The sequence below is a fragment of the Rhamphochromis sp. 'chilingali' genome (genome assembly GCF_963969265.1).
Source record: "Rhamphochromis sp. 'chilingali' genome assembly, chromosome: 8".
Taxonomy (NCBI): Eukaryota; Metazoa; Chordata; class Actinopteri; order Cichliformes; family Cichlidae; genus Rhamphochromis; species Rhamphochromis sp. 'chilingali'.
In genome coordinates this window covers 1,039,810-1,063,145 of record NC_137935.1, presented here as the reverse complement: position 1 = coordinate 1,063,145, position 23,336 = coordinate 1,039,810, and the positions used below count along the sequence as shown (strand labels likewise).

General features: G+C 46.6%; 3 protein-coding genes across 5 annotated transcripts in view; 2 read left to right on the top strand and 1 right to left on the bottom strand.

Moving 5' to 3' along the window:
- Positions 1-250: 250 nt before the first annotated feature.
- LOC308400545 (uncharacterized protein) lies at positions 251-6,029 on the bottom strand. Its single transcript, XM_080888310.1, has 2 exons — positions 5,889-6,029; positions 251-4,508 (listed from the first exon to the last, which is right to left on the bottom strand). The coding sequence occupies exon 2, from the start codon at positions 3,198-3,200 to the stop codon at positions 705-707; it is 2,496 nt and encodes an 831-aa protein (XP_080744436.1). The 5' UTR covers positions 3,201-4,508; positions 5,889-6,029; the 3' UTR covers positions 251-704.
- eif4h (eukaryotic translation initiation factor 4h) lies at positions 5,907-16,917 on the top strand (the record flags this gene model as incomplete). Of its 3 annotated transcripts, XM_080888313.1 has the most annotated exons (8): positions 5,907-6,034; positions 9,907-10,094; positions 10,177-10,241; positions 10,323-10,419; positions 11,398-11,505; positions 11,951-12,097; positions 13,737-13,852; positions 16,553-16,917. In XM_080888313.1, exons 1-8 carry the CDS (start codon positions 5,970-5,972, stop codon positions 16,556-16,558), a joined length of 792 nt encoding a protein of 263 aa, XP_080744439.1. In that variant the 5' UTR covers positions 5,907-5,969. The 3 variants fall into 3 exon arrangements, with proteins under 3 accessions (XP_080744439.1, XP_080744440.1, XP_080744438.1); XM_080888314.1 differs by lacking the exon at positions 16,553-16,917 and having other exon boundaries at positions 11,398-11,478; positions 13,737-13,876; XM_080888312.1 differs by lacking the exon at positions 16,553-16,917 and having other exon boundaries at positions 13,737-13,876.
- Positions 16,918-18,449: 1,532 nt separating this feature from the next.
- The window catches only part of rffl (ring finger and FYVE-like domain containing E3 ubiquitin protein ligase), a 10,986-nt gene continuing 6,099 nt past the window's right edge, over positions 18,450-23,336 (top strand). The window contains exons 1-2 of the mRNA XM_080889985.1: positions 18,450-18,678; positions 21,052-21,230. Coding sequence (XP_080746111.1) covers positions 21,054-21,230 — 177 coding nt within the window. The 5' untranslated portion in view covers positions 18,450-18,678; positions 21,052-21,053. The remainder of the gene's footprint in view (positions 18,679-21,051; positions 21,231-23,336) is intronic.

Here is a 23,336-nt window from a genome sequence, read left to right as displayed (position 1 = left end):
ACATGGTTTAAGCCCGTTCCTAAAGTAACAGATAAGTTCAATCTCCACTGAAAACAATCTTAGTCTGAAAAAAGGCTCAACCGAAGCCCAGAGAACTGAGCCATAATTTTCAGCATTATACTGCAATAAACGTGTCACGGCTGGGGCAGCAGTCGCGTGGCGGAATGAGTGAGACCCAGGATGCAGCACTTACTGAGATGCAAGGGTGGTTTATTATACATCAAATTCAAATTCAAATTTTATTTGTCACGTACACAGTCATACACAGTACGATATGTAGTGAAATGCTTGGACAACTGCTCGTGACCTAAAGAGAACAAAAAAGGAAAAGGCTATGAATAAGATAGGAAATAAATATGAAAAATTAAAAAGGGTAAATTTAACTAGGAAGGAATAAAATATAAATTAAGGTTAAAAATGAAATAACTGTACAACACAAATTAGAATGAAGGGTAAATTTAACTGGGAAGAATAAGATAAAATATATAAATTAAAGTTGAAAATAAAATAACTGTACAACAAAATACACAATACACAATATAGAACTATATAAGAATGTATGAAGGAATCTAAATATAAATAAATATATACACAATAACAGCAGCTGTACAAGTATTAACTGGAAATGAAGAATATAGTGACCAGTGTTGTGCAAAAACAATGTCCAGAAAGTCCAGTGTGTGTGTAAGAACCATAAGTGTGGGTCAGTACTGTGTGGTGGTGTGATTGAGAGACCGTATCGCCTGCGGGAAGAAGCTCCTCCTCAGTCTCTCTGTGTTGGTCTTCAGGGAGCGGAATCGCTTTCCTGACCTCAGCAGAGAGAACAGTCTGTTGTTGGGATGGCTGAGGTCCTTCACGATCTTCCTGGCCTTGGTCCAGCACCGCCTGCTGTAGATTGAGTGCAGGTCAGGGAGCTCGGAGCGGATGGTGCGCTCAGCTGACCGCACAACCCTCTGTAGAGCTCGTCTGTCCTGCATGGTGCTGTTCCCGAACCAGGTTAAGATGTTTCCCGTCAGGATGCTCTCTATGGTGCACGAGTAAAAGTTCCTGAGCACCTTGGAGGGCAGTTGGAAGTCTCTCAAGCGTCTGAGGTGGTAGAGACGCTGTCGGGCCTTTTTCACCACGGTGTTGATGTGACAGGACCATGACAGGTCCTGCGTGATGTGAACTCCGAGGTATTTGAAGCTGTCCACTCTCTCCACTGGGCACTCGTTGATGACGGGGGTCTGGTAGTTCCTCTCCTGCTTAGTGCTGAAGTCCACTATCAGCTCCTTTGTCTTACTGACGTTTAGAAGGAGGTTGTTCCTCTGGCACCAGTTCTCCAGATTCCTAATCTCCTTCAGGTAGGCCGTCTCGTTGTTATCAGAGATCAGGCCCACCATGACGGTGTCGTCAGCAAACTTGATGATGGTGGTGGAGCTGGTAGTGGCCACACAGTCATATGTGTACAAAGAGTACAGCAGGGGGCTCAGAACACACCCCTGGGGGGCTCCAGTGCTGAGAGTGGTGGAGGCTGAGACATGTCCGCCCATCCTTACTGCCTGTTGTCTGCCAGTTAGGAAGTTGGAGATCCACTGACACATAGATGAGCTGAGTCCCAGATGCTCCAGCTTGGTGGTGAGTGTGGAGGGAATTATGGTGTTAAATGCAGAGCTGTAGTCTATGAAGAGCATTTTAACATAATTCCCCCTTCTAGTGTCCAAGTGAGTGAGTGATGTGTGGAGGAGATGAGAGATGGCATCGTCTGTGGAACGATTTGGACGGTAAGCGAACTGTAGTGGGTCCAGTGTGTCTGGTAGTGAAGAAATGATGAAGTCTCTGACCAGGCGTTCAAAGCACTTCATCACTACTGAGGTGAGGGCTACAGGGCGATAGTCATTGAGAGAAGCAGGGTGGGGTTTCTTCGGGACAGGAACAATGATGGACTCTTTGAAGCATGTGGGGATCACCGACTGAGATAAAGAGATGTTGAATATCTCAGTGAACACAGGAGCTAGCTGGTATGCGCAGTCTCTTAGGATACGACCTGGGATGCCGTCTGGTCCTGCTGCTTTCCTGGTGTTCACTCTCTTGAAGGCTCTCCTTACTTCATGCTCGGAGATGACGAGCACGTTTCCGGTGCTGGCAGTATCTTCCTGTCTGCAGCCGTTAGCGCCGCTAACACTAGCATTGTTGGAGTCCTTAGCTGCAGCCTCGAAGCGAGCATAGAAAGTGTTCAGCTCGTCTGCCAGAGTCACGGCCGCGTTCGTCATACCGGTCTTTGGTGCTTTATAGTCCGTTATTGTCCTTAGTCCCCGCCACAGGCTCCTAGAGTCACTCTGTTGGAGTTGTGACTCTAGTTTCCTCCCGTAGCGCTGCTTCGCCTCTTTCACCGCCCTCCGCACGTTATATGACGCGGCTTTGTACGGGTCCATGTCCCCCGTCATGAGTCCCGTGTTGTAGGCAGCGGTGCGGGATCTCAGAGCGTCGCGGATGGTTTTATCCACCCACGGCTTCTGGTTGGGAAACGTTGTGATAGTCTTTGTCTCCACGGTATCATCCGCTAGTTTCCCGATGAATCCCACAACCGCTTCCGTAAACACGTTGACGTCATCGTCGGAGCTGTTTCTGAACATGCCCCAGTCTGCGTCATCGAGTGCGTCCTGTAACGCGGCCACTGATTGATCCGTCCAGCGCGCGACCTTCCTCTGAACCGGAACTTCCTGTTTCAGCCTTTGTTTGTATTTTGGCATGAGGAAGATGGCGGCGTGATCAGATTTGCCAAACGGGGGGCGGGATTGTGCCTTGTAGCCGTCCTTGACCGTAGTGTAGCAGTGGTCCAGTGTCCTTTCACCTCTGCTGGGGCAGGTGATGTGTTGATAAAAGTTCGGCGCTGCGCGTTTGAGGTTGGCGCTATTAAAGTCCCCCGTCACAATAAGCGCAGCGTCCCGGTGTTGTGTCTGGTGCTGTGTGAGTGCCTCATGCAGCTCGCATAAGGCGGTGACCGTGTCCGCTTGTGGTGGAATATAAACGGCACTTACAATGACCGATGTAAATTCCCGAGGTAGATAAAAAGGACGACACATGATGGACAGTAGTTCCAGATTTGGTGTGCAGGAGCGTGTGAGAGGAACAACGTTCGCACTGTTGCACCAGTTGTTGTTCACCATTAAACACACGCCGCCTCCCCTTGACTTCCCCGAGTCCCGTGTCCTGTCCATGCGGTGAACCGAGAAGAACTCGGCCGGCTGGATGGCGTGGTCCGGCACCGCTGGGTTCAGCCATGTCTCGGTGAAGCAGAGGAGATTGCAGTCCCGAATGTCTCTCTGGAACTTTATCCTGGCCCTGAGGTCGTCAAGCTTGTTCTCCAGTGACTGGACGTTGGCGAGCAGGATGCTAGGCAGAGGTGTGCGGTGTGCACGAGCTCTCAGCCTGTTCCTGACGCCGGCTCGCTTCCCTCTAGGCCGCCGCCGCTTCCCTTTGTTCTCCCTCGAGATCTCACTCGGCCAGCTCGGATCCGGAGTTAAAAACTTCGAATTGTGAGTACATTGTGTACCAATAGAAACAAGAGTGTCACTGTCATACCTAATGTACCCAATGGTGATGATTTTGCCGATTTAGAAACGCTGAAAACTAACTTAAAAAACAAAGAAAAAGTGGTCGGAGCAGTCGTGACGACAGCCGACCTCACCGGCGCCATCTATATAATTGTAGGCTTTGTATCCTTCAGGTGTTAATGGGGTTATTGAAAATGTGTATATGTGCGTATGTGTGTATATACGTATGTATGGATAGATAGAAACATATATGTGTATATATTTAAAAAAAAAAAAAAAAAAAAAATTACACATAGCATATAATGTAATTGAGAGGAGGTATTTCTGTAGTCTATTGATACTAGATAGTGGAAAAGGGGTGGGATTAAATAAGCTTATGCTTCTTCCTGCTCCTTTTTGAACATGGACGTTATTTGGAGTTGTGGTTGCTCGTTTTCCTTTTGTTTGCTTTGTTCATTTGTCTCTTTTAATTCTATTTTTTTATACTTTTTCAACATGTTCAAAATAAAGATTCAATCAATCAATCAATCAGACATTACAATGAGTGGAAAAAGACGTCTGACAACAACTGTAGATGCTTTATTCATATGTTTACTCCAAAAATACAGTATTGCTTATGAACAGAAAGACTTTTGAAAAAAGGTCTCAAAGACCTTGTGTGTTTTATCAGTTTCTGAGACAGAAAAGCATCTGGGCTAACATTTAACATGTGAGGGACAGACATATAGTGGAGCTCTGGTGAGGTGTGGCCACATGATTTAAACGGAGTCAGTGGTGTGATCTAGTGATGTGTCGGTTGTGAACGAAACAGCTCTTAGAGCCGGCTCTTTGAAGTGAACAACGCGAGCTGACTCCTTATTGGGAACTGTGGGGTTTTTCCTTCTCTCGCCCTCTCTCGCCCTTTTTTCCGCTTCACTCTGCACGCGAGCCTTGTGCTTGCACTGAGCAGAGGGGGGAGGGGCGGTAGTTACACTGGCAGTAGCACAGGAACAGAGCGGGAGGGAGAGAGAGAAAAAGAGAGGCAGGGACAACAACATTACAAAGGTATAGTAATCATACACAACTATTTTCAGTTGCAGATGATAAAGGATTCAGAAAGTTTATTCATGCAGCTCCATATGACAGAGAATGTGCATCTTCTTTTTGTTTTCATATTTTCATTTATATTTAATTGTGTTGTGGTTTGCAGTGTTTTGTGTTGTTTCACTTTAAATTTGTTTAAAAGGAAAAGGCTGAAATATTAAATAGTTAAAAGTTGAAAAGTAAATAGTTGTTTTTTGTATTATATAATTAATTTATGGCACGGTGGTTAGCACTGTTGCTGCACAGCAAGAAGGTCCTGAGGTCAATTCCACCATCAGGCCGGGGTCTTTCTGTGTGGAGTTTGCATGTTCTCCCCCCGTGTTTGCGTGGGTTCCCTCCGGGTACTCCGGCTTCCTCCCACTGTCCAAAGACATGCAGCTTGTGGGGATAGGTTAATTGGATAATCCAAATTGCCACTAGGTGTGAATGTGAGTGTGAATGGTTGTCTGTCCCTGTGTGTTGGCCCTGCGACAGACTGGCGACCTGTCCAGGGTGTACCCTGCCTCTCGCCCTATAACAGCTGGGATAGGCTCCAGCGCCCCCCGCGACCCTGAAAAGGATAAGCGGAAGCGAATGGATGGATGGATAATTAATTTATTACATTTTATGTGGAGTGAATGAATAAAAGTATATTTACGGTGGCACCTAGAGACAAAGCACGTACAAACTCCAAAACATGTACAAGACACAACAGAAGTGCTTCAGGGTGCTTTTGTTACCTAGTGGCTACACAAGCCAGGAAGTACCAACGACTGGATTTGGTGTGTGGTAGTAACGGGTAAATTTAGGTGATCTAGGTAGCTCTGTTTTGGAAGTTCAGTTAACTCTAGAAATGTGTTTAGGACTTTGCTTGTGCTTTTATATTTATAAATAAACATATATTAAGAAACATGTTTTTTTTTTTTCCATTAGTAATTCCTTTTGGGCATAATTTTATATTGTTGTTGATAATAAATTAATTAAAGCAACAAAACAACCTGAAGAGCCGGTTGGGAGCCGAAAGAGCCGGTTCCCTAAAAAAAGCCGGAATTCCCATCACTAGTGCGATCCAAAGGCAACAACGGGCCAAACATTTATTGGCTTCAGGATTATGACATTTTAACAACTGTTACTATTGTTTACTTTGTATTTATTTTAACAATTCCATATAGTTTCGTGTGTTTTTCACGTTCGTGCTGTGTTTTCATTGCTTATATTATAAATATTTCTTTTCAAACTGAATTTAAAAAAAACATAATTAATAAAAAAGAAGTTAGTGTGTGATATTACCGGTCAGGCGCTCTGCGGGCAGCTAAACCCGCTGTGTGTGTGACGTGTAGGACCTCCTCCTCCAACACACAAGCAGCAGTAATGGCGGACTACGACAACTACGATGAACGGGACCGGGCCTACGGCAGCTTCGGCGGCGGCCGAGGGTGAGTTTCCGCCGTGCACGGCAGCTTTGTTGTGTCCCCGAAGAGCAAACTCGACCGGACCGTCGCCGTGTTTCCCGCTGCTGTCCGCCCCGAGTCAGGGGAGCAGGCTGTGTAGGCCCCGAAGCTCGACACGCCCCGCGGTTACTGAACAGGCCGAGCAGGCATGAGGGTATCCCGGAGATATCAGCCGGGAAACACCGCGGTCTCGTAGCTGACATGCTAACAGTTAGCAAGCGGCTAGCTAGATGTAGACAGTAAGAACAGGCTCTCCAGTGTAGCGTGGATCGTCCCGCAGCTTGGCGGTACAGATACCCACTCAGCGCGTGTGGCTTTGAGGCGGTGGAGGCGAGTGATGGGGAAGGAGGCCGCAGCAGGTTTAGGTGGAGGCGGTGGCGGAGCTGCAGGCTGCCCGCATGGCTGCATCATGTGTCCCCTGCTGCACATCCATCCACGTCGCAGTCAGAGCTGAGGGTGGGAGTCGGTTAGAGCCGGTAGATGCGCTTACCGTCAGGTTAGCGGCTGTTTTACGCTCTGTGGCACTGCGTGTTGTTATCTGATTGCTGATAAACGATTTTTTAAAAAAAAGTGATTTTTTTTTTTCCTGGAGGGAGGGGGCTTCAGGATGTCTGCAGCACACAAAGCTTTAACATCAGTACAGGCAGGAGTCACCTGTGAGAAGATCGGACTGATGTTCTCTCCTTTATCACAGACTTAATGAACGAATTAATAGAAAACAGGGTTTTTTTGCCGAAAGTTTGCTGAGATTAATTTTTGGTCGATTAATTGTTTCAGCAATTAATCTTTATTTCTGTTTCTTCGGGAGCACCAAACCAAATTTTAATCAAAGTTTAGAGAATGATGAAGAGTTAAAGGGCTGCTTTTCTTCATCAGTTGTTCTGTCAGGAGCTGAATCTGATGAGAGGGGATAAACGTTGGGGCTGAACATGGGGCCTGAAGTCTATATTTTAGGAGTGGAGGGAATTCCCCTCATTGCATGCTTCCATTGGAGCAGGGTGGGCTGTAGAGTTTGAAGGAGTCTGGGCTGATTGAGTGGCTGAGCCCTGCAAAGACAATACATAAAACAGAAACCAGACTAAACTGTGTGAAGGTAATGTCTGGTAAATCAAACTGTGCTAACTTCTGCTTGAGCATCTTCTCAGAGCACTGAGGTCCATGTCGGCACATGTTGAAGCCTGTCTGTGTTTGAAACAGTGGGGGGCGCTGTAGTCCTGCAGGGAGGGAGCAGAGCTCCAGATGTTGTCTTGATTGTTCTTCTAGTCACTCTGCACCGCTGTCCTGAACGTTATTGGACCTCTGTTTGTGGGGATTTCTTGCAATATAAGTGAAAAATTTATGTATAACTCTTTTTAAGATGATCTCCTGATGGCTCCAAAATGAGGCAGAGCAGACTGTGATTGCATGAAGCTTTGTTTGAGGGTGCTAGACGGCTGATTTCAGATCTGAATCCAGACTGTTGCTTCAAGAGTTTAGCAGCTGGCTCCATGTCAGTAGGTCAGAATTTTACTGGTTCGTAAAGAAGCTCAACATAATCTATAAGAACCAAACATCTATTAATAGATTTGTTGTTTATAATAAGTCTGTGTCTGTGAAAACGAGTCCCAGTTTCCCAGATATCCCATTTATTTTAAAGCCAAAGCTAGTGGAAGGTGTGGAGTTCTGCATGCGACTGGCATTCCTGCTACAGGGAGATGCTGCTGCTGGCAGCCTGTAACAAAGCCTCCAACAAGTCAGTTAAAGCTTCATCAGTTTCTCTGCTGTTACTGTGTTTAAGAAGAAAAGGTGGTGTGTGGGAGCAGCACAAATTTTTGCTTCAGTTTAAACGACTCCTGCAGGCAGTTTGAGGTAACACTTTTGACGTGTGAATGTGGAAACACTGTGAGAAAACTGCTCCTCAGTGAGGGTCTGTTTCAGCTTCACAGGGGAACCCTGTCTGAAATCCTTTATTACTGGCCAAAGGTCGTCAGGTCATCGCTCATGTTGAGGGATTTTTGTGGTGGCTGCATAGTATAAAGTGTTGCAGCACTCAGTTTGAAGTTGCTGTGTTAGGACGAGTGCTGGAGGCTGAGAGTGGGCCTGTGGGGGTGGGCGGTCCATCTATGGTCAGGCCAAACAGTCTGAGAAAGCCTCAGTTTGATCAAACCACAACACAGTGCCGGTACTTTTCCTTTGCCAGCATGTTTTATATGCAACACCTGATTTTAGCTGCGCGTTTGTATCATAGCAACAACAACCGGTCAGCGATGGATGCAAATCAACTCCAAATAGCAGCGAGCAGGAGCCAAGCTGGCTGACTTTGTTCATGTAGAGCAGGCTGACGCGCTGCTCAGCTCCTACATTTTAACCCCAAACTGCATGGCCGAAGCTCCTCTGGCTGTGTTCCTGCTTCATCAGACCTCCATCAGTGATCCAGGAGCAGGTGGAGCAGCACACAGCAGAGCGATAACCAAGTGGCTCAGAGTTTTGAGTCCGGTTTGTAGTTTATAATTGTTTCAAAGTTTGAGCAGCTACAGAGGGTTAAACCAGCTGCTCTGAAACGCAGATCTACACTGACGGGTGCACGGCAGCATGTCAAGCAGATGGAAAAAACGTCTTTTTACCTGATAAGAACAACAGGACACAGATTTACTGGCATCGTAAACACACCACTCCCAACCTTCAAAGCGTCATAAATTCCAATTATGATTATTTATTTATTTTTGTTGTTCAGTTGGTGGAAATTTGCAGATTTACCCGTTATAATGATAAGTTAGAGCAATAATTCCTATAAATGGATATAAAACTAGAGATGTGCACTTACGTATCACACATTCAACATCTCCCAGACCGCTGTTTGCTTCCACTAACGGGTTTGCAGAAATCACAAAAACCGCTCCAGACGCACGATTTGTGATCTGATCAGCTGTTCTTTGCACTTCCTATGTTGGAGCATACGTCATAACCTTGTGAGCATCAACTATTGTGTGGTTTCAGTGTGCCTTTAGCTGTGAAAACAGGAAGTGATGTCATTTTTGCAGGAACTGTAGTTTTTTTCCTCCTCCAAAGCCTGTCAAAGCTGGAATACTGGAAACGGTTTATTTTGATGCTTTGTTTGTCATTTTGCTCCAGTTTATAAAAATGAGTCTCACAAATGAAATTCTGAAGACTCAAAATACATTTCCTGTGGTTGGAAACTATTGTGTGCAACTTTTCTTTCTTACAATTTTGATATTTCTTATTGGCTTATTCCGCTTATTAAATAATGTATGTAATTACTGTGGACATTTTACAGACAAATTATTAAAGTTTGACATATAAGGGTTGTACTGATGCATAGCAACTTGAAATGTTTAAAAAAACTCATGTAAAATGTAAAGTTTAGCTCTGGCAGATTGTGAGATTATTTCTGATCGTTCATCAAACTACAGCATTTGGATATCAGCTGATGGTTTTTCCTTTCAGACAGATTTCCAACATTCGTTATGTGTAGTAATTTATTTACTTGTTTGTCTCTTTTTTTAAATCTTCATTTATTGATCATTTTCATTAATAAGATCGACAGAGAGCCAGTATCGTCCAACAGCATCGTCTGATTGGTCAGGCTCTCATTCCGTTTCACAAAACGGCCGTGAACGAGCGACCGAGCTCATAAAGTCATTGGGAACGCATCACGGGGCCGATTGCAGCTTTTAGGTCTTTCTGTCCCCGCCATTTCCTGTTTAGACTCCAAAGCGAGCACTCCCAGTTTGGAAGACCAGTGAGCTTAATGTGTGGAGAGTTGTTGTCTTTAACTCTGGTCCAGTCTGACCTCTACATCCCACAATCCTCTTTACTTGTGTCCCTGTCTCACGATCCTCTGTCCCCCCTCCCATCAGGCCCCGTGGCGGCAGCGGTTCCGGAGGCCCCAGGAAGCAGAAGGAGCTGCCGACAGAGCCTCCGTTCACGGCGTACGTGGGAAACCTGCCGTTCAACACGGTGCAGGGAGACATCGACATCATCTTCAAAGAGCTCAACATCCGCAGCGTCCGATTGGTCAGAGACAAAGAGACAGACAAGTTCAAAGGTTCGGAGGGGGTGTGGGTGTCGGGGATGATGAAGTTTGCCTCGGGTGAAACTTCCTGTCTGACTGTTTGCGTCTCTTTCAGGTTTTTGTTATGTTGAATTTGACGATTTGGAATCTCTAAAAGAAGCTTTGACATACGACGGCGCCGTGAGTATCTGATTTAATAAACCCGACGTTTTCTGGTTGTGCCACGCTGCTGTCTTGTCTGACAGGAACTCTGACCTGCAGTTATTAGGTGAAAGGTCACTGAGGGTGGACATCGCAGAGGGACGAAGACAAGAACGAGGAGCGGGCGGCTTTGGCTTCAGGAAAGACGACGGCAGAGGTACGAGCAGAGAAGAAGAGTGCTAACGTGGTAGGAAGGTTTCCAGGCTGGAGTTAGATCCCAGAGAAAATCAGGCGTGCGTTTCGAAACGGGAAAGCTCTGAGGTGCTCCTCAGTGACCTGGAGCAGAAGACGGCTAAAATAGTTTTCACCAAATTCTTTACCAAAACATTTTTCTGCAGCTGAGTTGCCCATAAATCATCAGTGTTCTGCTAGTCTGTGCTGATTGGTCAGTTAAGGACGCAGGACAGGGCATCCCTGCTCGACGGCGCCCGTACCCAAACGATAGCTCCAGCAGACGTTAGTAGAAGCTTCAAGTGTTTGTTGGCGCTTTATGAATAAAGTTGAACATTTTAACCAATGGGAGGCGGGGCCTGCTCGCGATACGCCCCAAACTGTAATGTATCCGGGAGGTCACGTGGTGCTGGGACCTCCCTGATACAAGAAGACCTCCTGGCTCCTGTTCCTAACCATGTTTCCTTGATCAAGGCCAAGAAAAGGTGATTAGGATAAGTGATGAGGGCTTAGGAAAAGAGGGGAGAGGTCCTGACACGTGCTGGAGGCGGGCGCCGGTTGAATCTGATTCAGATTTAAGTCCAGCCTTCAAGGAAACGCAGACGAAGCATGTTTGATGTTGCCCTGTGACTCTGAGGAGGACTCTTCATCTTTCATGCTTCATTTCTTCATCCTCACCTCCACAGACACCTCCCCTTTTCCTTTCACCTCCCTGCTGTTCGTAGTCACCTGCAGGTAGGTGGAGGCCACCTGACGTCTCCTCCTGCTGACCTTTCACCTTCTTCAGTGTTCAGAGTGCTGCTGCTTCTCTCTAACTCCGATTGGCTCATGGACCACTAACAAGCTTCACCTCTCTAGTGTAGCCCCTCCCAGCAGGAGGTGCTGCCACCTCCTCTGTTTTCTTTCCTCTCCCCCCCCCCCCCCCCTCCCCCCTCAGTGTTAAACTGCCCCGTGTCCTCTGCAGGACGAGGAGGCTCTCGAGGCGCTCCCAGAGGAGGAGGAGGAGGACGCGACTCCCGTGAGGACTTCGACCAGCCAGGAGGAGGTGCGGTCAAAGAGTTCAGCAGCTCAGGTTGGACAGCATCGCGTTCCAGCGGCCAATCAGGGCACTGCCAGCTGGGTTCTAGCCAATGGGACGGCAGGAAAATTTCCTCGGCCTCCAAACTTTTTTAAAGCAGTAAAACTAATCAAAGTAATATTTAGACGGCAGACGTGCACTGCTCTCTGTTTACATATATGATGTGAGGCCATATTCTGATTATTGCTCTGGTGGTGAGGCATGATTGACCAGCAAGGGAGACTAACGTTAGAGGCTAACACACCAAACAGGAAGTGGTAACTAGTGTCTGGCTCCGCCTCCTGAAGCTGCTGGACACACCCTGTTTTTCCCCCATCATGCCCTTCACCTCAACCATCTCATATTCATTTCCAGGTCTGGACTCTTTCAGGGCGCCTGTGGCCGTCTATCTGAACACTCACCTGTGTGCGCGTCTGTCTGCTCACCTGTCTCTCTGCAGGTTTTAGAGATGATGACTACATGGGGGGGCGGAGTCGAGGCGGTGGCAGTCGCCCTAGTGACAGAAGGGGTGGAGGTGCAGGGATGGGTCGCTACAGAGACGGACCCCCACGCGGAGGAACGACAGACTTCAGGGAACCGTCTGAAGGTGACATGACTTCCTGCTTTTTTTTTTTTCAGCAACGCTCTGACACAGGTGGATTACCGTATTTTCACGACAATAAGGCGCAGTCTCAGTTATGTGTGCCATTACTGTATTTAACACACACATAAGGCGCACTGTGCTAAAAGGCGCAGTCTCAGTTATGTGTGCCATTACTGTATTTAACACACACATAAGGAGCACTGGATCATAGGGCGCATACAAGTACCGTATGCGTATTTAAAAATAAAGCGGGAGCAAACCTGAGTTCGGTACCTTACTCACATTTTTATTACCAATAATCGTCATCATCAACAACACACAAGCATACAAGTGTGCGTATTTAAAAATAAAGCAGGAGCAAAACAAAGTTTGGTACTCACATTTTTATCATCAATCAAACCCATCGAAGTCCTCATCCTCTGTGTCTGAATTGAACAGCTGCGCTGAATCTCCATCAAACATGCCAGGTTCACTGTCTTCACCGTCAGAGTCACTTTCCGTGCCGTGCGGCTCCTCGGAAATGATGCCGGCTTTTGCGAAAGCTCGAACAACAGTGCCAGCAGACATGTTAGCCCAAGCATCTACAATCCATTCGCAAATTGTGGCGTAACTCGCCCGGCGCTGCCTTCCACTCTTTGTGCCAAGCACAACAGTAAAAGAAGACTTTTCATACCCCGTTGTGCGTATCGCTACCGTGCTGGTCCCCTTCTTCTCCACAGTGTGACTCACTGGGATGTCAAAAGTGAGCGGGACCTCGTCCATGTTAGTGATGTGGCTGGGCTGGATGTGTTTGCTGCAGTAGGGGCGGAAGATGGCCAGCTTTTCCTTATAATCCGCTGGAAGTTGCTGCGCTACCGTAGTCCTGGTCCGGATGGAAAAATGGCACCGTTTCATAAAAAGTGAAAGTGAAACTGCTTTTAGCCGAATGGTGACCGTCGAAACGCTTCTCCCGCTCGTTCTTTGCTCGATGATCCACCGCTCGAGTCTTTCCTCCAACTCTGCCACACTTCACCCTTTAGCGTTCTCATGGTGTTCTCTACTACGTCCTCATTACAACACACAGGGCGCACTGCGCTATAGGGCGCGCCGTACTTTTTGAAGAAAATCTAAGACTTGTAAGTGCGCCTTATGGTCGTGAAAATACGGTAGGTTTGGTAAAATATGGCAGCGCTGTATCAGCAGTGACTGTGACACTGATAATACATAGAAAACAATTAGCCAGGTGCTAACAGGTGTGTACGTCTTAGGACCCGCCTGTCGCACAAATCCAGGAAGAGGAAGGATAGCAGAGAGAGTAGGAAGGGTCATCGCAGTATCAGAATCCTGAGCGGATGATCGTCCGATTAGCCAGTGAGGCATACACCTGACACACTGAGCTGAGAACACAGCAGCGTGACATCAGCACAGCATGTGCACATACCTGTGTTTCTAGAGGCTCCCCCTGGTGGCCTGCTTTGCTTCCTCCTGGTGTCCCACACAGGGGTTAGAAAGAAGAGTGTTTCCTGCTTGTTATAGAAATGCTTCTCTGGAAAAAAGCCCCCAGTTGAGATTTTTCCTGACTGGAAGTAAAATGTCTGTTGATTTAAAAACAGGAAGTTCCCCCGGCGTGCACTGACTGTCTGTTGTTATGTGTCTGTTGCAGAGGAGCGTGCACAGCGGCCTCGGCTGCAGCTGAAGCCTCGGACCGTCTCTGAGCCGCTCAACCAGGTCGCCAACCCCAACTCCGCCATCTTTGGCGGAGCGAAGCCGCGAGAGGAGGTGATATCAAAAGAAAAACCATAAGAGACTGAAGGCCGCACGGCCGTAGGGAGGGAGGGAGGGGGCGGGGGAGAGGGAGGTTAGGGGGGCGAGAGCGAACTTTAACCAAGAAACGCCAAACGGGGTGATTTAGACGCCACAGTTAGTCCTTCCTGACAGACGGCCAGCTAGCGAGCGAGCGAGCGGACGCTGCCCTCCTCCTCTTCTTCTTCTTCTTCCTGTTTGAGTTCAGTTTGAGCAGAATATTTATTCTTAGTGGGAATAAAGACGAATCGCACTCTGACACTCTGATCAGTAATAAACCTGTAAACACAACACGGCGAGCAGCTCGTCAATGCATGTTCCGTCTTTGGGTTTCTCTGCCCCGCCCCCTCACCGCCACCTCCGCTTTCTGTGATGTCATACCTGCTTTGTCCTGTAGCCCCGCCCCATCCTCTTCTGGGTCAACGGTTGCCCACATTTACTCCAACAGAAAGAAGCTCTGAGGTTAAACCTGTAAAGTCTTTTAGTGTTTCTTTTTTGTATTTTATAGTTGTTGAACTACAGCCCTGCCCCCTCACTCTGATTGGTTGAAAATGTCCCCCACTTTAGTTGTTTTGTTGTTTTAATCTTTGGTGTCTTTTGTTGATTTGGTTAGCGTTACAGCAGCTTGTCGTCCTGGGTGGGTGGGGTTTAATGCCTGGCTCTCAGCAAGCTCCGCCCACTCAGGTGTCCACAGCAGACCCAGTTGATGAAATAAGTAAACTGCTAAAAAGCTTTAGACTTCTGTTCCCATGATGCTCTGCTAGCACAGACAGGTGCTGCATTCACTGTCTGCAGAATTTTACATGAAAAATCAAAAAACGGTGCATTCAGGTGCAGGAGGCAGCTCCTCGGGAATCATTAAATCCTACTAGTTTTCCTGATTTATGACTGTGGAAGAACAGACCCTGAATGCAGCACAGTTTGAAAAGGCTCTGATTGGCTGTGTTCTGTCGGGTTTGCAGCGATGTGGCAGTGTCCTGTCCAATCAGCTTTAACAATGCCTCCCACACTGAACACACAGAAGGGAATCTTTTCTGATTGGTCTGTTGATCCACACTGAAAACTTTTATATATATTTTTTAATTTAATTGTATCTATTTTTTTTCTTCTTTTTTTTTTCTTTTAGCTCTTCCCATTTGATTTTTAACTTTTCCTGAAACATTAGCTCTGAGTCACCGTTCGCCTTATTATGAGTTGAATGATTATGAACTGTTCTCTCAGGAACTGCGTCATATTTTTGTAGGAAACAAAATCTACCAGCTTTTATTTAATGTTGGTGAAAATGTTAAGGAAATGTTGTAAGAGAAGTTTGACCACCAACAGCAATGACAGCAGAAATAAGTGAAGACATTGAGCCCGGTCTCTATTGATTCTGTCTCCGTTTGTTTGGTTTACAGGTTTTTACAGGCTCACTGAGACTAAATGTGTAGGCGTATTCTCAAACTTCATAAACTATCTGGTCGTTAAGTCTGACGTCACTAGCCGTGTCTGGGTCTAAACTCCGCTGCAGGTCCATATATCAAACGATCACTATGGCATTACTGAGAGTTAAAAACTGTCTAAAGTCTTTCATCTTTAATAAAATGATCAGCGTTCTGCTCTACCAGGTGTAACAACTGAGTTTAACATCCAGGCATCCATGAAAACGGAATTTATGACATTTAACGGAGTTAGAAGTTAGCAGGGAGTTAGCTCGCTAGCTTCTATCTAAATACAATATAGCATGTCCTGACTGCGGGGTTTTGGAAACAAATTCAAACGTACAGCTCTGTTATCACTTCCAACATAAATGAAGACAGGAAACTAAACAGCAGTGACGTTTGTAGGGTTACTGAAGTTGGGCTAGCTGCTATATAATGATGTGCTACGTGACCGCTAGCGACACAGCTATGTTAGCATAATATAAACAAGCTAACTTTTTCCACTCGATAAAAGTTAACGTGAGTGTTCTCGGTGGTCAGGAACAAATGTAATCGCATGGCAGGATGCTGTAAAAGGACCAAACTTCAGCCAGGAGAACAACTGAGATAATCCATCCACAATACGAGGTTAGTCATTCATATACTGCTGCATGGGCTGGGCTGTAGTTACATCCTAAGGTTTTAAAAACTGAGCTTAAATAAATGATTAGCGGTAATAAAAGCCGAGGGAGGTCAACAGGGATCACTGACTGTTTTAGGAGCTTTTTGAGATCAAATAGAAGAAAATACATAACATTAAACATGTTAACAACACAAAAGCCATATTAAACGCAGACTACTTTAGGCCCGGAAGTAGGATTCGTCACGTCATCACTTAACGACCGGATATGTGCAGAACTGTTACTGCTTTAATGTCGTCAGGTGGTCCCATGTGCTCTGAAGTTTCCTGTTCAGGCCCACCACCCTCCAAAATCTGTGAGAAGCTCAGTTAGTCTCTGTACTTTGTAAAAGATGATGGCAGCGCTGTCGTACTCGCACTGAGCGAGGTTAAATCACTTGACGGCAGCTAAAGCAGTGAAAATGTTCTGGACTCTGAACGGTCCCTCGAATCCAGGCAGACGATTTTCATTCATAAAAATCAGGGAGGACAAAATAAGTTCAAAGTGTTTTTCTTAACTTTTATTTTTCCCTTCCTTTGCTCCCCTTTTTCATCTCTTCCTTCTTTTTTTCTCCTTCCATCTGTCTTTGATTACAGCACTGAGTCATTTAAAGCCGCCACCACAGATCCCAACCAGACGGTGGCGCTAGCACGCCGCATTGCCGACAGAACAGAAGAAACCGAAAGCTTTTTTTTTTTTTCTTTTCTTTTCTTTTCTTTTTTTTGTGCTGTTTGGTGGTTTCAGTGTGGGTCAGACGCCAGCGTCCACCGATAAATTGTTGTAAAGTTGATTGTGTACAATAAAGATGGGGCTTTGGTCTGGAACCTGTAACTTCTGTGTGTTTCTCTGTGGCCCGACAGGAAACTGGCTGTAAACCCGGCCCAGGTGAAAGCTTTCAGGTGTGGGTCTGCGTCGCTTTGACATCATGTGGTTTTTTTTTTTGTTTTTCTTGGAGGTAAAATGCAGAAACGTTTCTGAATAAACAACTGTTAGAACTTTCCTTTCCTTGAGTTTATGGCAATAAAACTGTCTTCATCTTTGTCCTCATACCAACCCGAATGTGTTTAATTTCAGGGTGGGGGAGGCGGGGCATTGATTCCTCATTACATTTTTATTTTTCTTCCAAATGAAAGAAGAATAAAGAATAAAGCTCGTTCTGTTCTGCCTCTGTATGTCTGTGTCGCTCCGACGAGCAGCTCCTGCTGCGGTGACCGGCGTTAATGTTAAACATGACCACAGTCTACAACTTCATCAGGTACACCTCTCCAGCAGCTGGTTGGAGCTCCTTCAGTCGTTGCTCAGAGGTGACATCATCACACACCTGCTGGAGGTGGTTCCGGAGATGCTGCAGGACCTTGCTGAGGGTCTTGGTGGATGTGGGAGGGCTCTTAGAAAGTTTGTTCAACATCTAAAGCAGTTTCACTCATTTCTAAAGGTATCCTGACTTCAGCTGTTTCATTTACAGTCTGGTCACCTGGGACAAACTGAACTCGCTGGACAGGCTTAGAAAGCCGGAAGGTCTCGGTACTATAACTGGACGTCAGCATGAAGTGGCAGGTTGGCTCTGAGAGTAAAGGGTTTGTTCCGGGAGCTCAGGGGCCTCGCTGAGCCAGCAGCGCTCCTATTTCTGTTCATGTCCGCCAGATTGAAGACCGGGACCAATATTGGAACCGCTGACATCAGTGAGGGGCTACTGCAAGGAACTCACCGATGTTGGTCCACAGGTTCTGATCAGTCGGGCTTCAGCTTCCACTACATTAATAACCGGTTCTCTCCCAAACCCAGCAGCAGGCTGCTGAGAAACAGCCTTCAGCTCAATTTAATTTATGCATGCATGTAGCACCAAACCACAGCTACAGTTGCCTCTGGGCCCTTCATATTATAAAGTAAAGACTACAACAGTACAGAGAATCCCCAACGATCTCACGACTTGAGTAAGCACTTGGCAACAGCGGTAAGGAAAAACCCGTTTGAATCAGAAGTTAAACGTGCAGGTAAAAAGAAGGGGAGCAGGCTTTCTCATACATGATGTATGTATCTGTAACCAGGCAGAATAAACTCAATCACTCATTAAACCGGTGGTTCAGTTCTGACCTGTAACATGTATTTTGCTGTTGTGGGGTAAAGGGGCGGGGCTGAGAAAATACAGGTGTGCTTTAAATGAGTTTCTCCAGGTTTCATTCACCTGTGTGTCTACTGTTCATTCAGTTTGAGTTTGACATCTACTCCTTATTGTGGTAGATGTGTGTATTTTATGACACTCACACCATCCTAAACGCATTTGGAATTATTTCCTTTAAACTCAGTAATCCAGTCAAACTGAGCGCCACCTGTGGGCGGGGCCTGTTAGCACAGGTAATCATCCAAGTCTGAGGGTAATCGATCAGGTTACACTTAAATAAAGTTCTCGAAAAAATAAAAGTTCAAAAACGGTTTCTGCTATTATAAATAAGTCAAAGTTGTAATTCACTTAAGTACAAATGCTGGCGTCCTCCGGTGTGTGCGTGCGTGTGCGCGCGTGCGTCCGAAGTCTTCCTGGTTGGCTGTGTTGTTGTCTCAGCCCTCGCAGTGTCTCTGTGCTCCTGTTATTCCTTCACTTCCTCCTTCAGGTCGTCGTCATGTTGTTTAACTAACTAGCAGCTGCTGGTTAGTGTTTCTTAACTACCATCAACTTGTCCGGGAGTTAGCTATCTGCTAGCTCTAGCAACCCTGTCATCAACAGGTAAGACGCCTCATTACGTCGGTAACCGACCCGGCTATTTGTCAGTTAACCCGTAAAGTGAGACAGTTAACCCGGTCTAAGTGTCCGAGCTACTGTCGTCTGTCCTGCTCTGAGTTTCTTTGAGTCTTTGCTCTTTTCAAACTTCTCTAACCAGCCTAGCGTTAGCATAGTTTTTAGCCTCCTAGCAGCAGAGGGTACTTCCCGGACTTAACATGCCGGATTCCGTTAACAAACCGTCGGATTTAAAGTCCCGTGAGTTACCGGTAAGTGTATAATCATCTCTGAACAAAGTAATTCGGACTTCACGCCACTTATATGGAGACGTTTTCTCATTCGGCTCTCAGTTATAATTAAACAATGCTCATTTAAATGACACGCCAGCTTGAATACCGATGAAGTTTAGTCGGAGTCAAGTTGTGTGCCGTGTTGATGATTTATTAAATACGAATCTCGAAACTTTATGAAACATAAAGCCGAATTCATCAGAACATTAGCGGGAATATTTCAACAGTTTTTCCACAGTGTTTTTTTTAACGTCGGCGACAAACGCGACACAAACGTCCATTTTTCTCACGGAATTCGGCTAACTGTCACCTGTGTGCAAAACGAAGTTGTTTTGGCCATTTACAGTGTTTATTTCACGACAACAACAAACCTGTAGCGTAAAATACTGAACTCAGACTTTAATATCAGAAGTTCCAGTAAAATGTGGTCACGTGTCTTTGGATAAAGCGAGATTAAAGCTGTTTGTTATGGAGACAAATATGAGTCATGTTTGTAAAGTAAGAATCCAGTTCTGTGAAACGTGAAGCAGAGTTGATGAGAATAAGAACAGCGAGCAGTTTTTAGTATACAACCTTATTATCGAGCGCTACGCGAAAGAAACATCAGTTTTTCTTATGGAGTCTGGCAAATGGGGAAATTGTTGAAATGACCAGAAACAATCAGTGATTAAAGATAAGGTGACGAAAGCTGTGGAGGGTTGATGAGGGCAGCACTGACAGGTTCAGCTGCTTTATAAAAGCGACTGTTTACAATTTAGGTGAATTTTTAATTTTTCTTTTTGTTTCCAGACGTGACTTTGTGGTTTCACTTCAGTTTTTACTGTTTAAAGTGTTTACTTTCATTTTAGTTCTTCTTTGTCACGTGAAACTTTAAAAATCAAAGTTTTCAAATATTTCACATGATATAGTAGAAATGCCTGAGCAGCAAGCATCTAATCTGAAGTTAGCGTTCAATAACATGCTGAGAATGCAGAGAGAGATCATTGAGTTGGTGAGCTGTGTTGAACTTAGTCACAGCGACTGTCTTAATACCTATTGGATCACCATGGTAACTGATGCTGAGCACAAACTGGACTGGAGCCGGTGAGGTTCAGTGTAACATGCTCAGGTGGGCTGTGGCATTCAAAGCTCGCGCTCGCCGTCACGCCGCCATCAGCCTGATATAGGCAGGATCCACGCTTTCATGCTGTTAGACTGGGGCAGCAGAAACTGAGCTTCAGACCAGGCAGCATTTTTCCATCTTCTATTGTCGTTTAGTGGCTTCAGTTTGTTGTTCACAGCTGGCAGGTGTGGCACCTGCGGGTCAGCGTACTGGGGTTGGTCATTCGAGTTCCTGTTGCCTCGCTCTCAGCTTGAAGCAGACTGTCTATTGTCTCCCAGAGAGCTGCCTCTCACGGGACCTTTTCTCACATTCTCGGTAAACTCAGAGATGGCTGTGTGGGAAACTCCCAGCACATCAGCAGTTTCTGAAACACTCTGATCCATGTGTCTAAATGCACGGAGCTCCTGTCGTGTGATTGGCTGATCAGATACTTGTGTTGAGGAGCGGTTGAAGAGGTGTACGAGCGGCCGTGTATGTTTCGGTACGAGCTCAGTCTGGTCAATCATTTTTGTCTTCCACGCGTCACACTTCATCATTTATCATCTTTATTCATCTCCGTCCCGCTAACACTGTATGTGATTTGAGTAGTGGCGCTTCATCACTGCTCTCGTGTGAGCATGCTCAGAGCCAGAGTGTTTTAACAGGGAAGTTTGATAGCTCCATCGTGATGCGTGCTCTGCAGTTTTCCGTTTTGTCCGTCCAGCGAACAGAGAAAAAGAGAAAACCTGGAAAAGTCGGAGCTGCTCTGTGACACAGACCTGCAACAAGCTACTGATCCTTAGTCAGGATCGTTGTGTGTTTGCATACACACCACACCGCTGTTTGTGTCCCACTGCAGAAGGAAAATGTTCATATAATCGAGCCGAAAAGAGCAAATGAAGCCAAACTGGTTTAAATTAAAGGCTTTTATTGTGAAGGACTCAGAGGAACGTGTTTTTAACTCCATAAACCTGTGTCTTTCTGTGTGTGCGCGTGTGTGTGTGTCAGCCATGTTTGCGTCCTGCTGTAACTGGCTCTGTATGGACACAGCCAATGCGGATCAGCCCACTCGAAGCGACAGACGTCATCAGTCCTACACCAACTCGGCCTTCACCAGCCAGCCGTCTCCTCCACCTGAACACACCTGTAAGGCCTGCGGGGGGCGGCTCGACACACCTGCCACAAAAGTAAGTGAGTGATTGTTCCAGCCCTGAGCCTGCAGCTGCAGCGAGGTCCTGTGGACATTGTCCACAGGGAGGGGGGGTCGTCACACTTGTGTTCAAAGGGCTGTTGGAGGTTAAAGTTCTGGATCACGTGACAGATTTTTGGATCCTTGTTAGAGCCGGTTGGTAGGACCACCTAAAGCAGGGGTGGGCAACTCCAGGCCTCGAGGGCCGGTGTCCCTGCAGGTTTTAGATGCGTCCTTGATCCATCACAGCTGATTCAAATGGTTAAAGGACCTCCTCAACATGTCCTGTAGTTCTCCAGAGGCCTGGTAAAGAACTAATCATGTGATTCAGGTGTGCTGACCCAGGGTGAGATCTAACACCTGCAGGGACACCGGCCCTCGAGGCCTGGAGTTGGACACCCCTGACCTAAAGGCTCCATATAAGTGATTATTACATCAAATACACTTTCTTCATCGCAGACGTTGGGAGGTTCCTGTTTGAGGAGCCAAAACATTAAACACAGATCCCTTAAATGAGGTGAAATAGTTCATAAAATAGAAACGGTGCAGATGCTCGGCTCTTTGTTTTCATCCACTCAACTCCCTGCCCCGCCTCCGTAAGGGATTCAGCTGTGGCGCTTTCAGAAGGTTCAGCCCGTTTACTTCCTTCCTTATGGGCCGGGACTCGATGGAGAACGCCAAAAAACGAAGCCGTCGAGTGAACTTTGCTGGTGGACGGTGCACGGGCAACCTCATGTAGGGACGCGGTGTTGGAATAATTTACAGGTTTAGGAGTTCATCCCAGGAACAGAGCAGGATGCACAACTCTGGCTCGGTGCAGTAAGTCGAAGCAGCCAATCGGCAGCTTATCTGTAATGTAGTAAATGAAGGAAAAGCTCCGGGACGCTGAAAGTGGCGGCTCACTTCCTTTGTTTTGCTTTGTGGTTGGTGGAAAACCCAGAGCAGAGATTTGCTGAAGCGACCAGGAAACAACCAGCAGCTGATTAAAACACCAGAGCGGACTTTGTGTCTGTGGGCTTCAGGCTGTCGTGCCTTTAAAAGCACAATCATCGTTTGTGTGTTTAACAGTCTTCTGGCTGCCATCACAGAGGAACTCGTCCGTGTTGAGCCTGCTCAACTGCGTGACTGAGCTGAGCTGGAAGGACGCACATTCCTGATGGTATTAATTGGATTGTTGGGTGTAACCACTCATTAACTGAACGACCCTTCAGTTAATGAGTGGTTACAGTCTGACAGGCTGCTTTAACCTTCGATCCCTTCAGTCAAAGTTCAGACTGCTGAGTGTGTTTTATGATTCATAATGTTGGGTTGTGCAGAAGAAATCAGATCATTCTGTATTTAAAAATCCCGTAACAACACCTGTCGCCTCACGGTGGTTTCTACTGGACTCCAGTTCATTCGTCACGGAGGGAACGGGAGCCTGTGTGGATCAGAAAGAACGACACGAAGAGGACGTCACTCTGACCTCAGAGATGACTGCAAGACAACAATCTCTGCATGCTGGGTTACCTAGCAACACATATTGTTTACACATGTTTGAAGGCAGCTGTAACACGAGCCACGGCGAGCTCGATGACACTGATAAATGTACGGCAGGCGGGAGAATAATTATCGCAGGGCTGAACGGGTCAGAGCGGGATGGAGGAGTGGGCGGGTCGCCGTGCAGAGCAGCAGGGCGGAGAGTCAGACGGCGTCAGGCCTGAGGAGAAGCGTCAGCGTGCACCATGTGATAACCTTCAAACCCAGGCCGCCAGCAGAACTGGAAGCAGCTGTGAACAGCTGTTGTGCTGTTGGTTCATCATTTTTATTCTGATGTGAAGTTTAACTTTGTAAACTGTGAGCGAGATCAGTCCTCTCTCTCTCTGTCTGTCTGTCTGTCTGTCTGTCTGTCTCTCTGTCTCTCTCTGTCTCTCTGTCTCTCTCTGTCTCTCTCTCTCTCTCTGTCTCTCTCTCTCTCTCTCTCTGTCTCTCTCTCTCTCTGTCTCTCTCTGTCTCTGTCTCTCTCTCTCTCTCTCTCTTTGTCTCTGTCTCTCTCTCTCTCTCGTCTCTCTCTGTCTCTGTCTCTCTCTCTCTCCTCTCTCTCTCTCTGTCTCTCTCTCTCTCT

Coding starts and splice junctions, on each gene's coding strand:
- LOC308400545 (XM_080888310.1), bottom strand. CDS start 3,200: ATGGACAGGACACGGGACTCGGGGAAGTCAAGGGGAGGCGGCGTGTGT.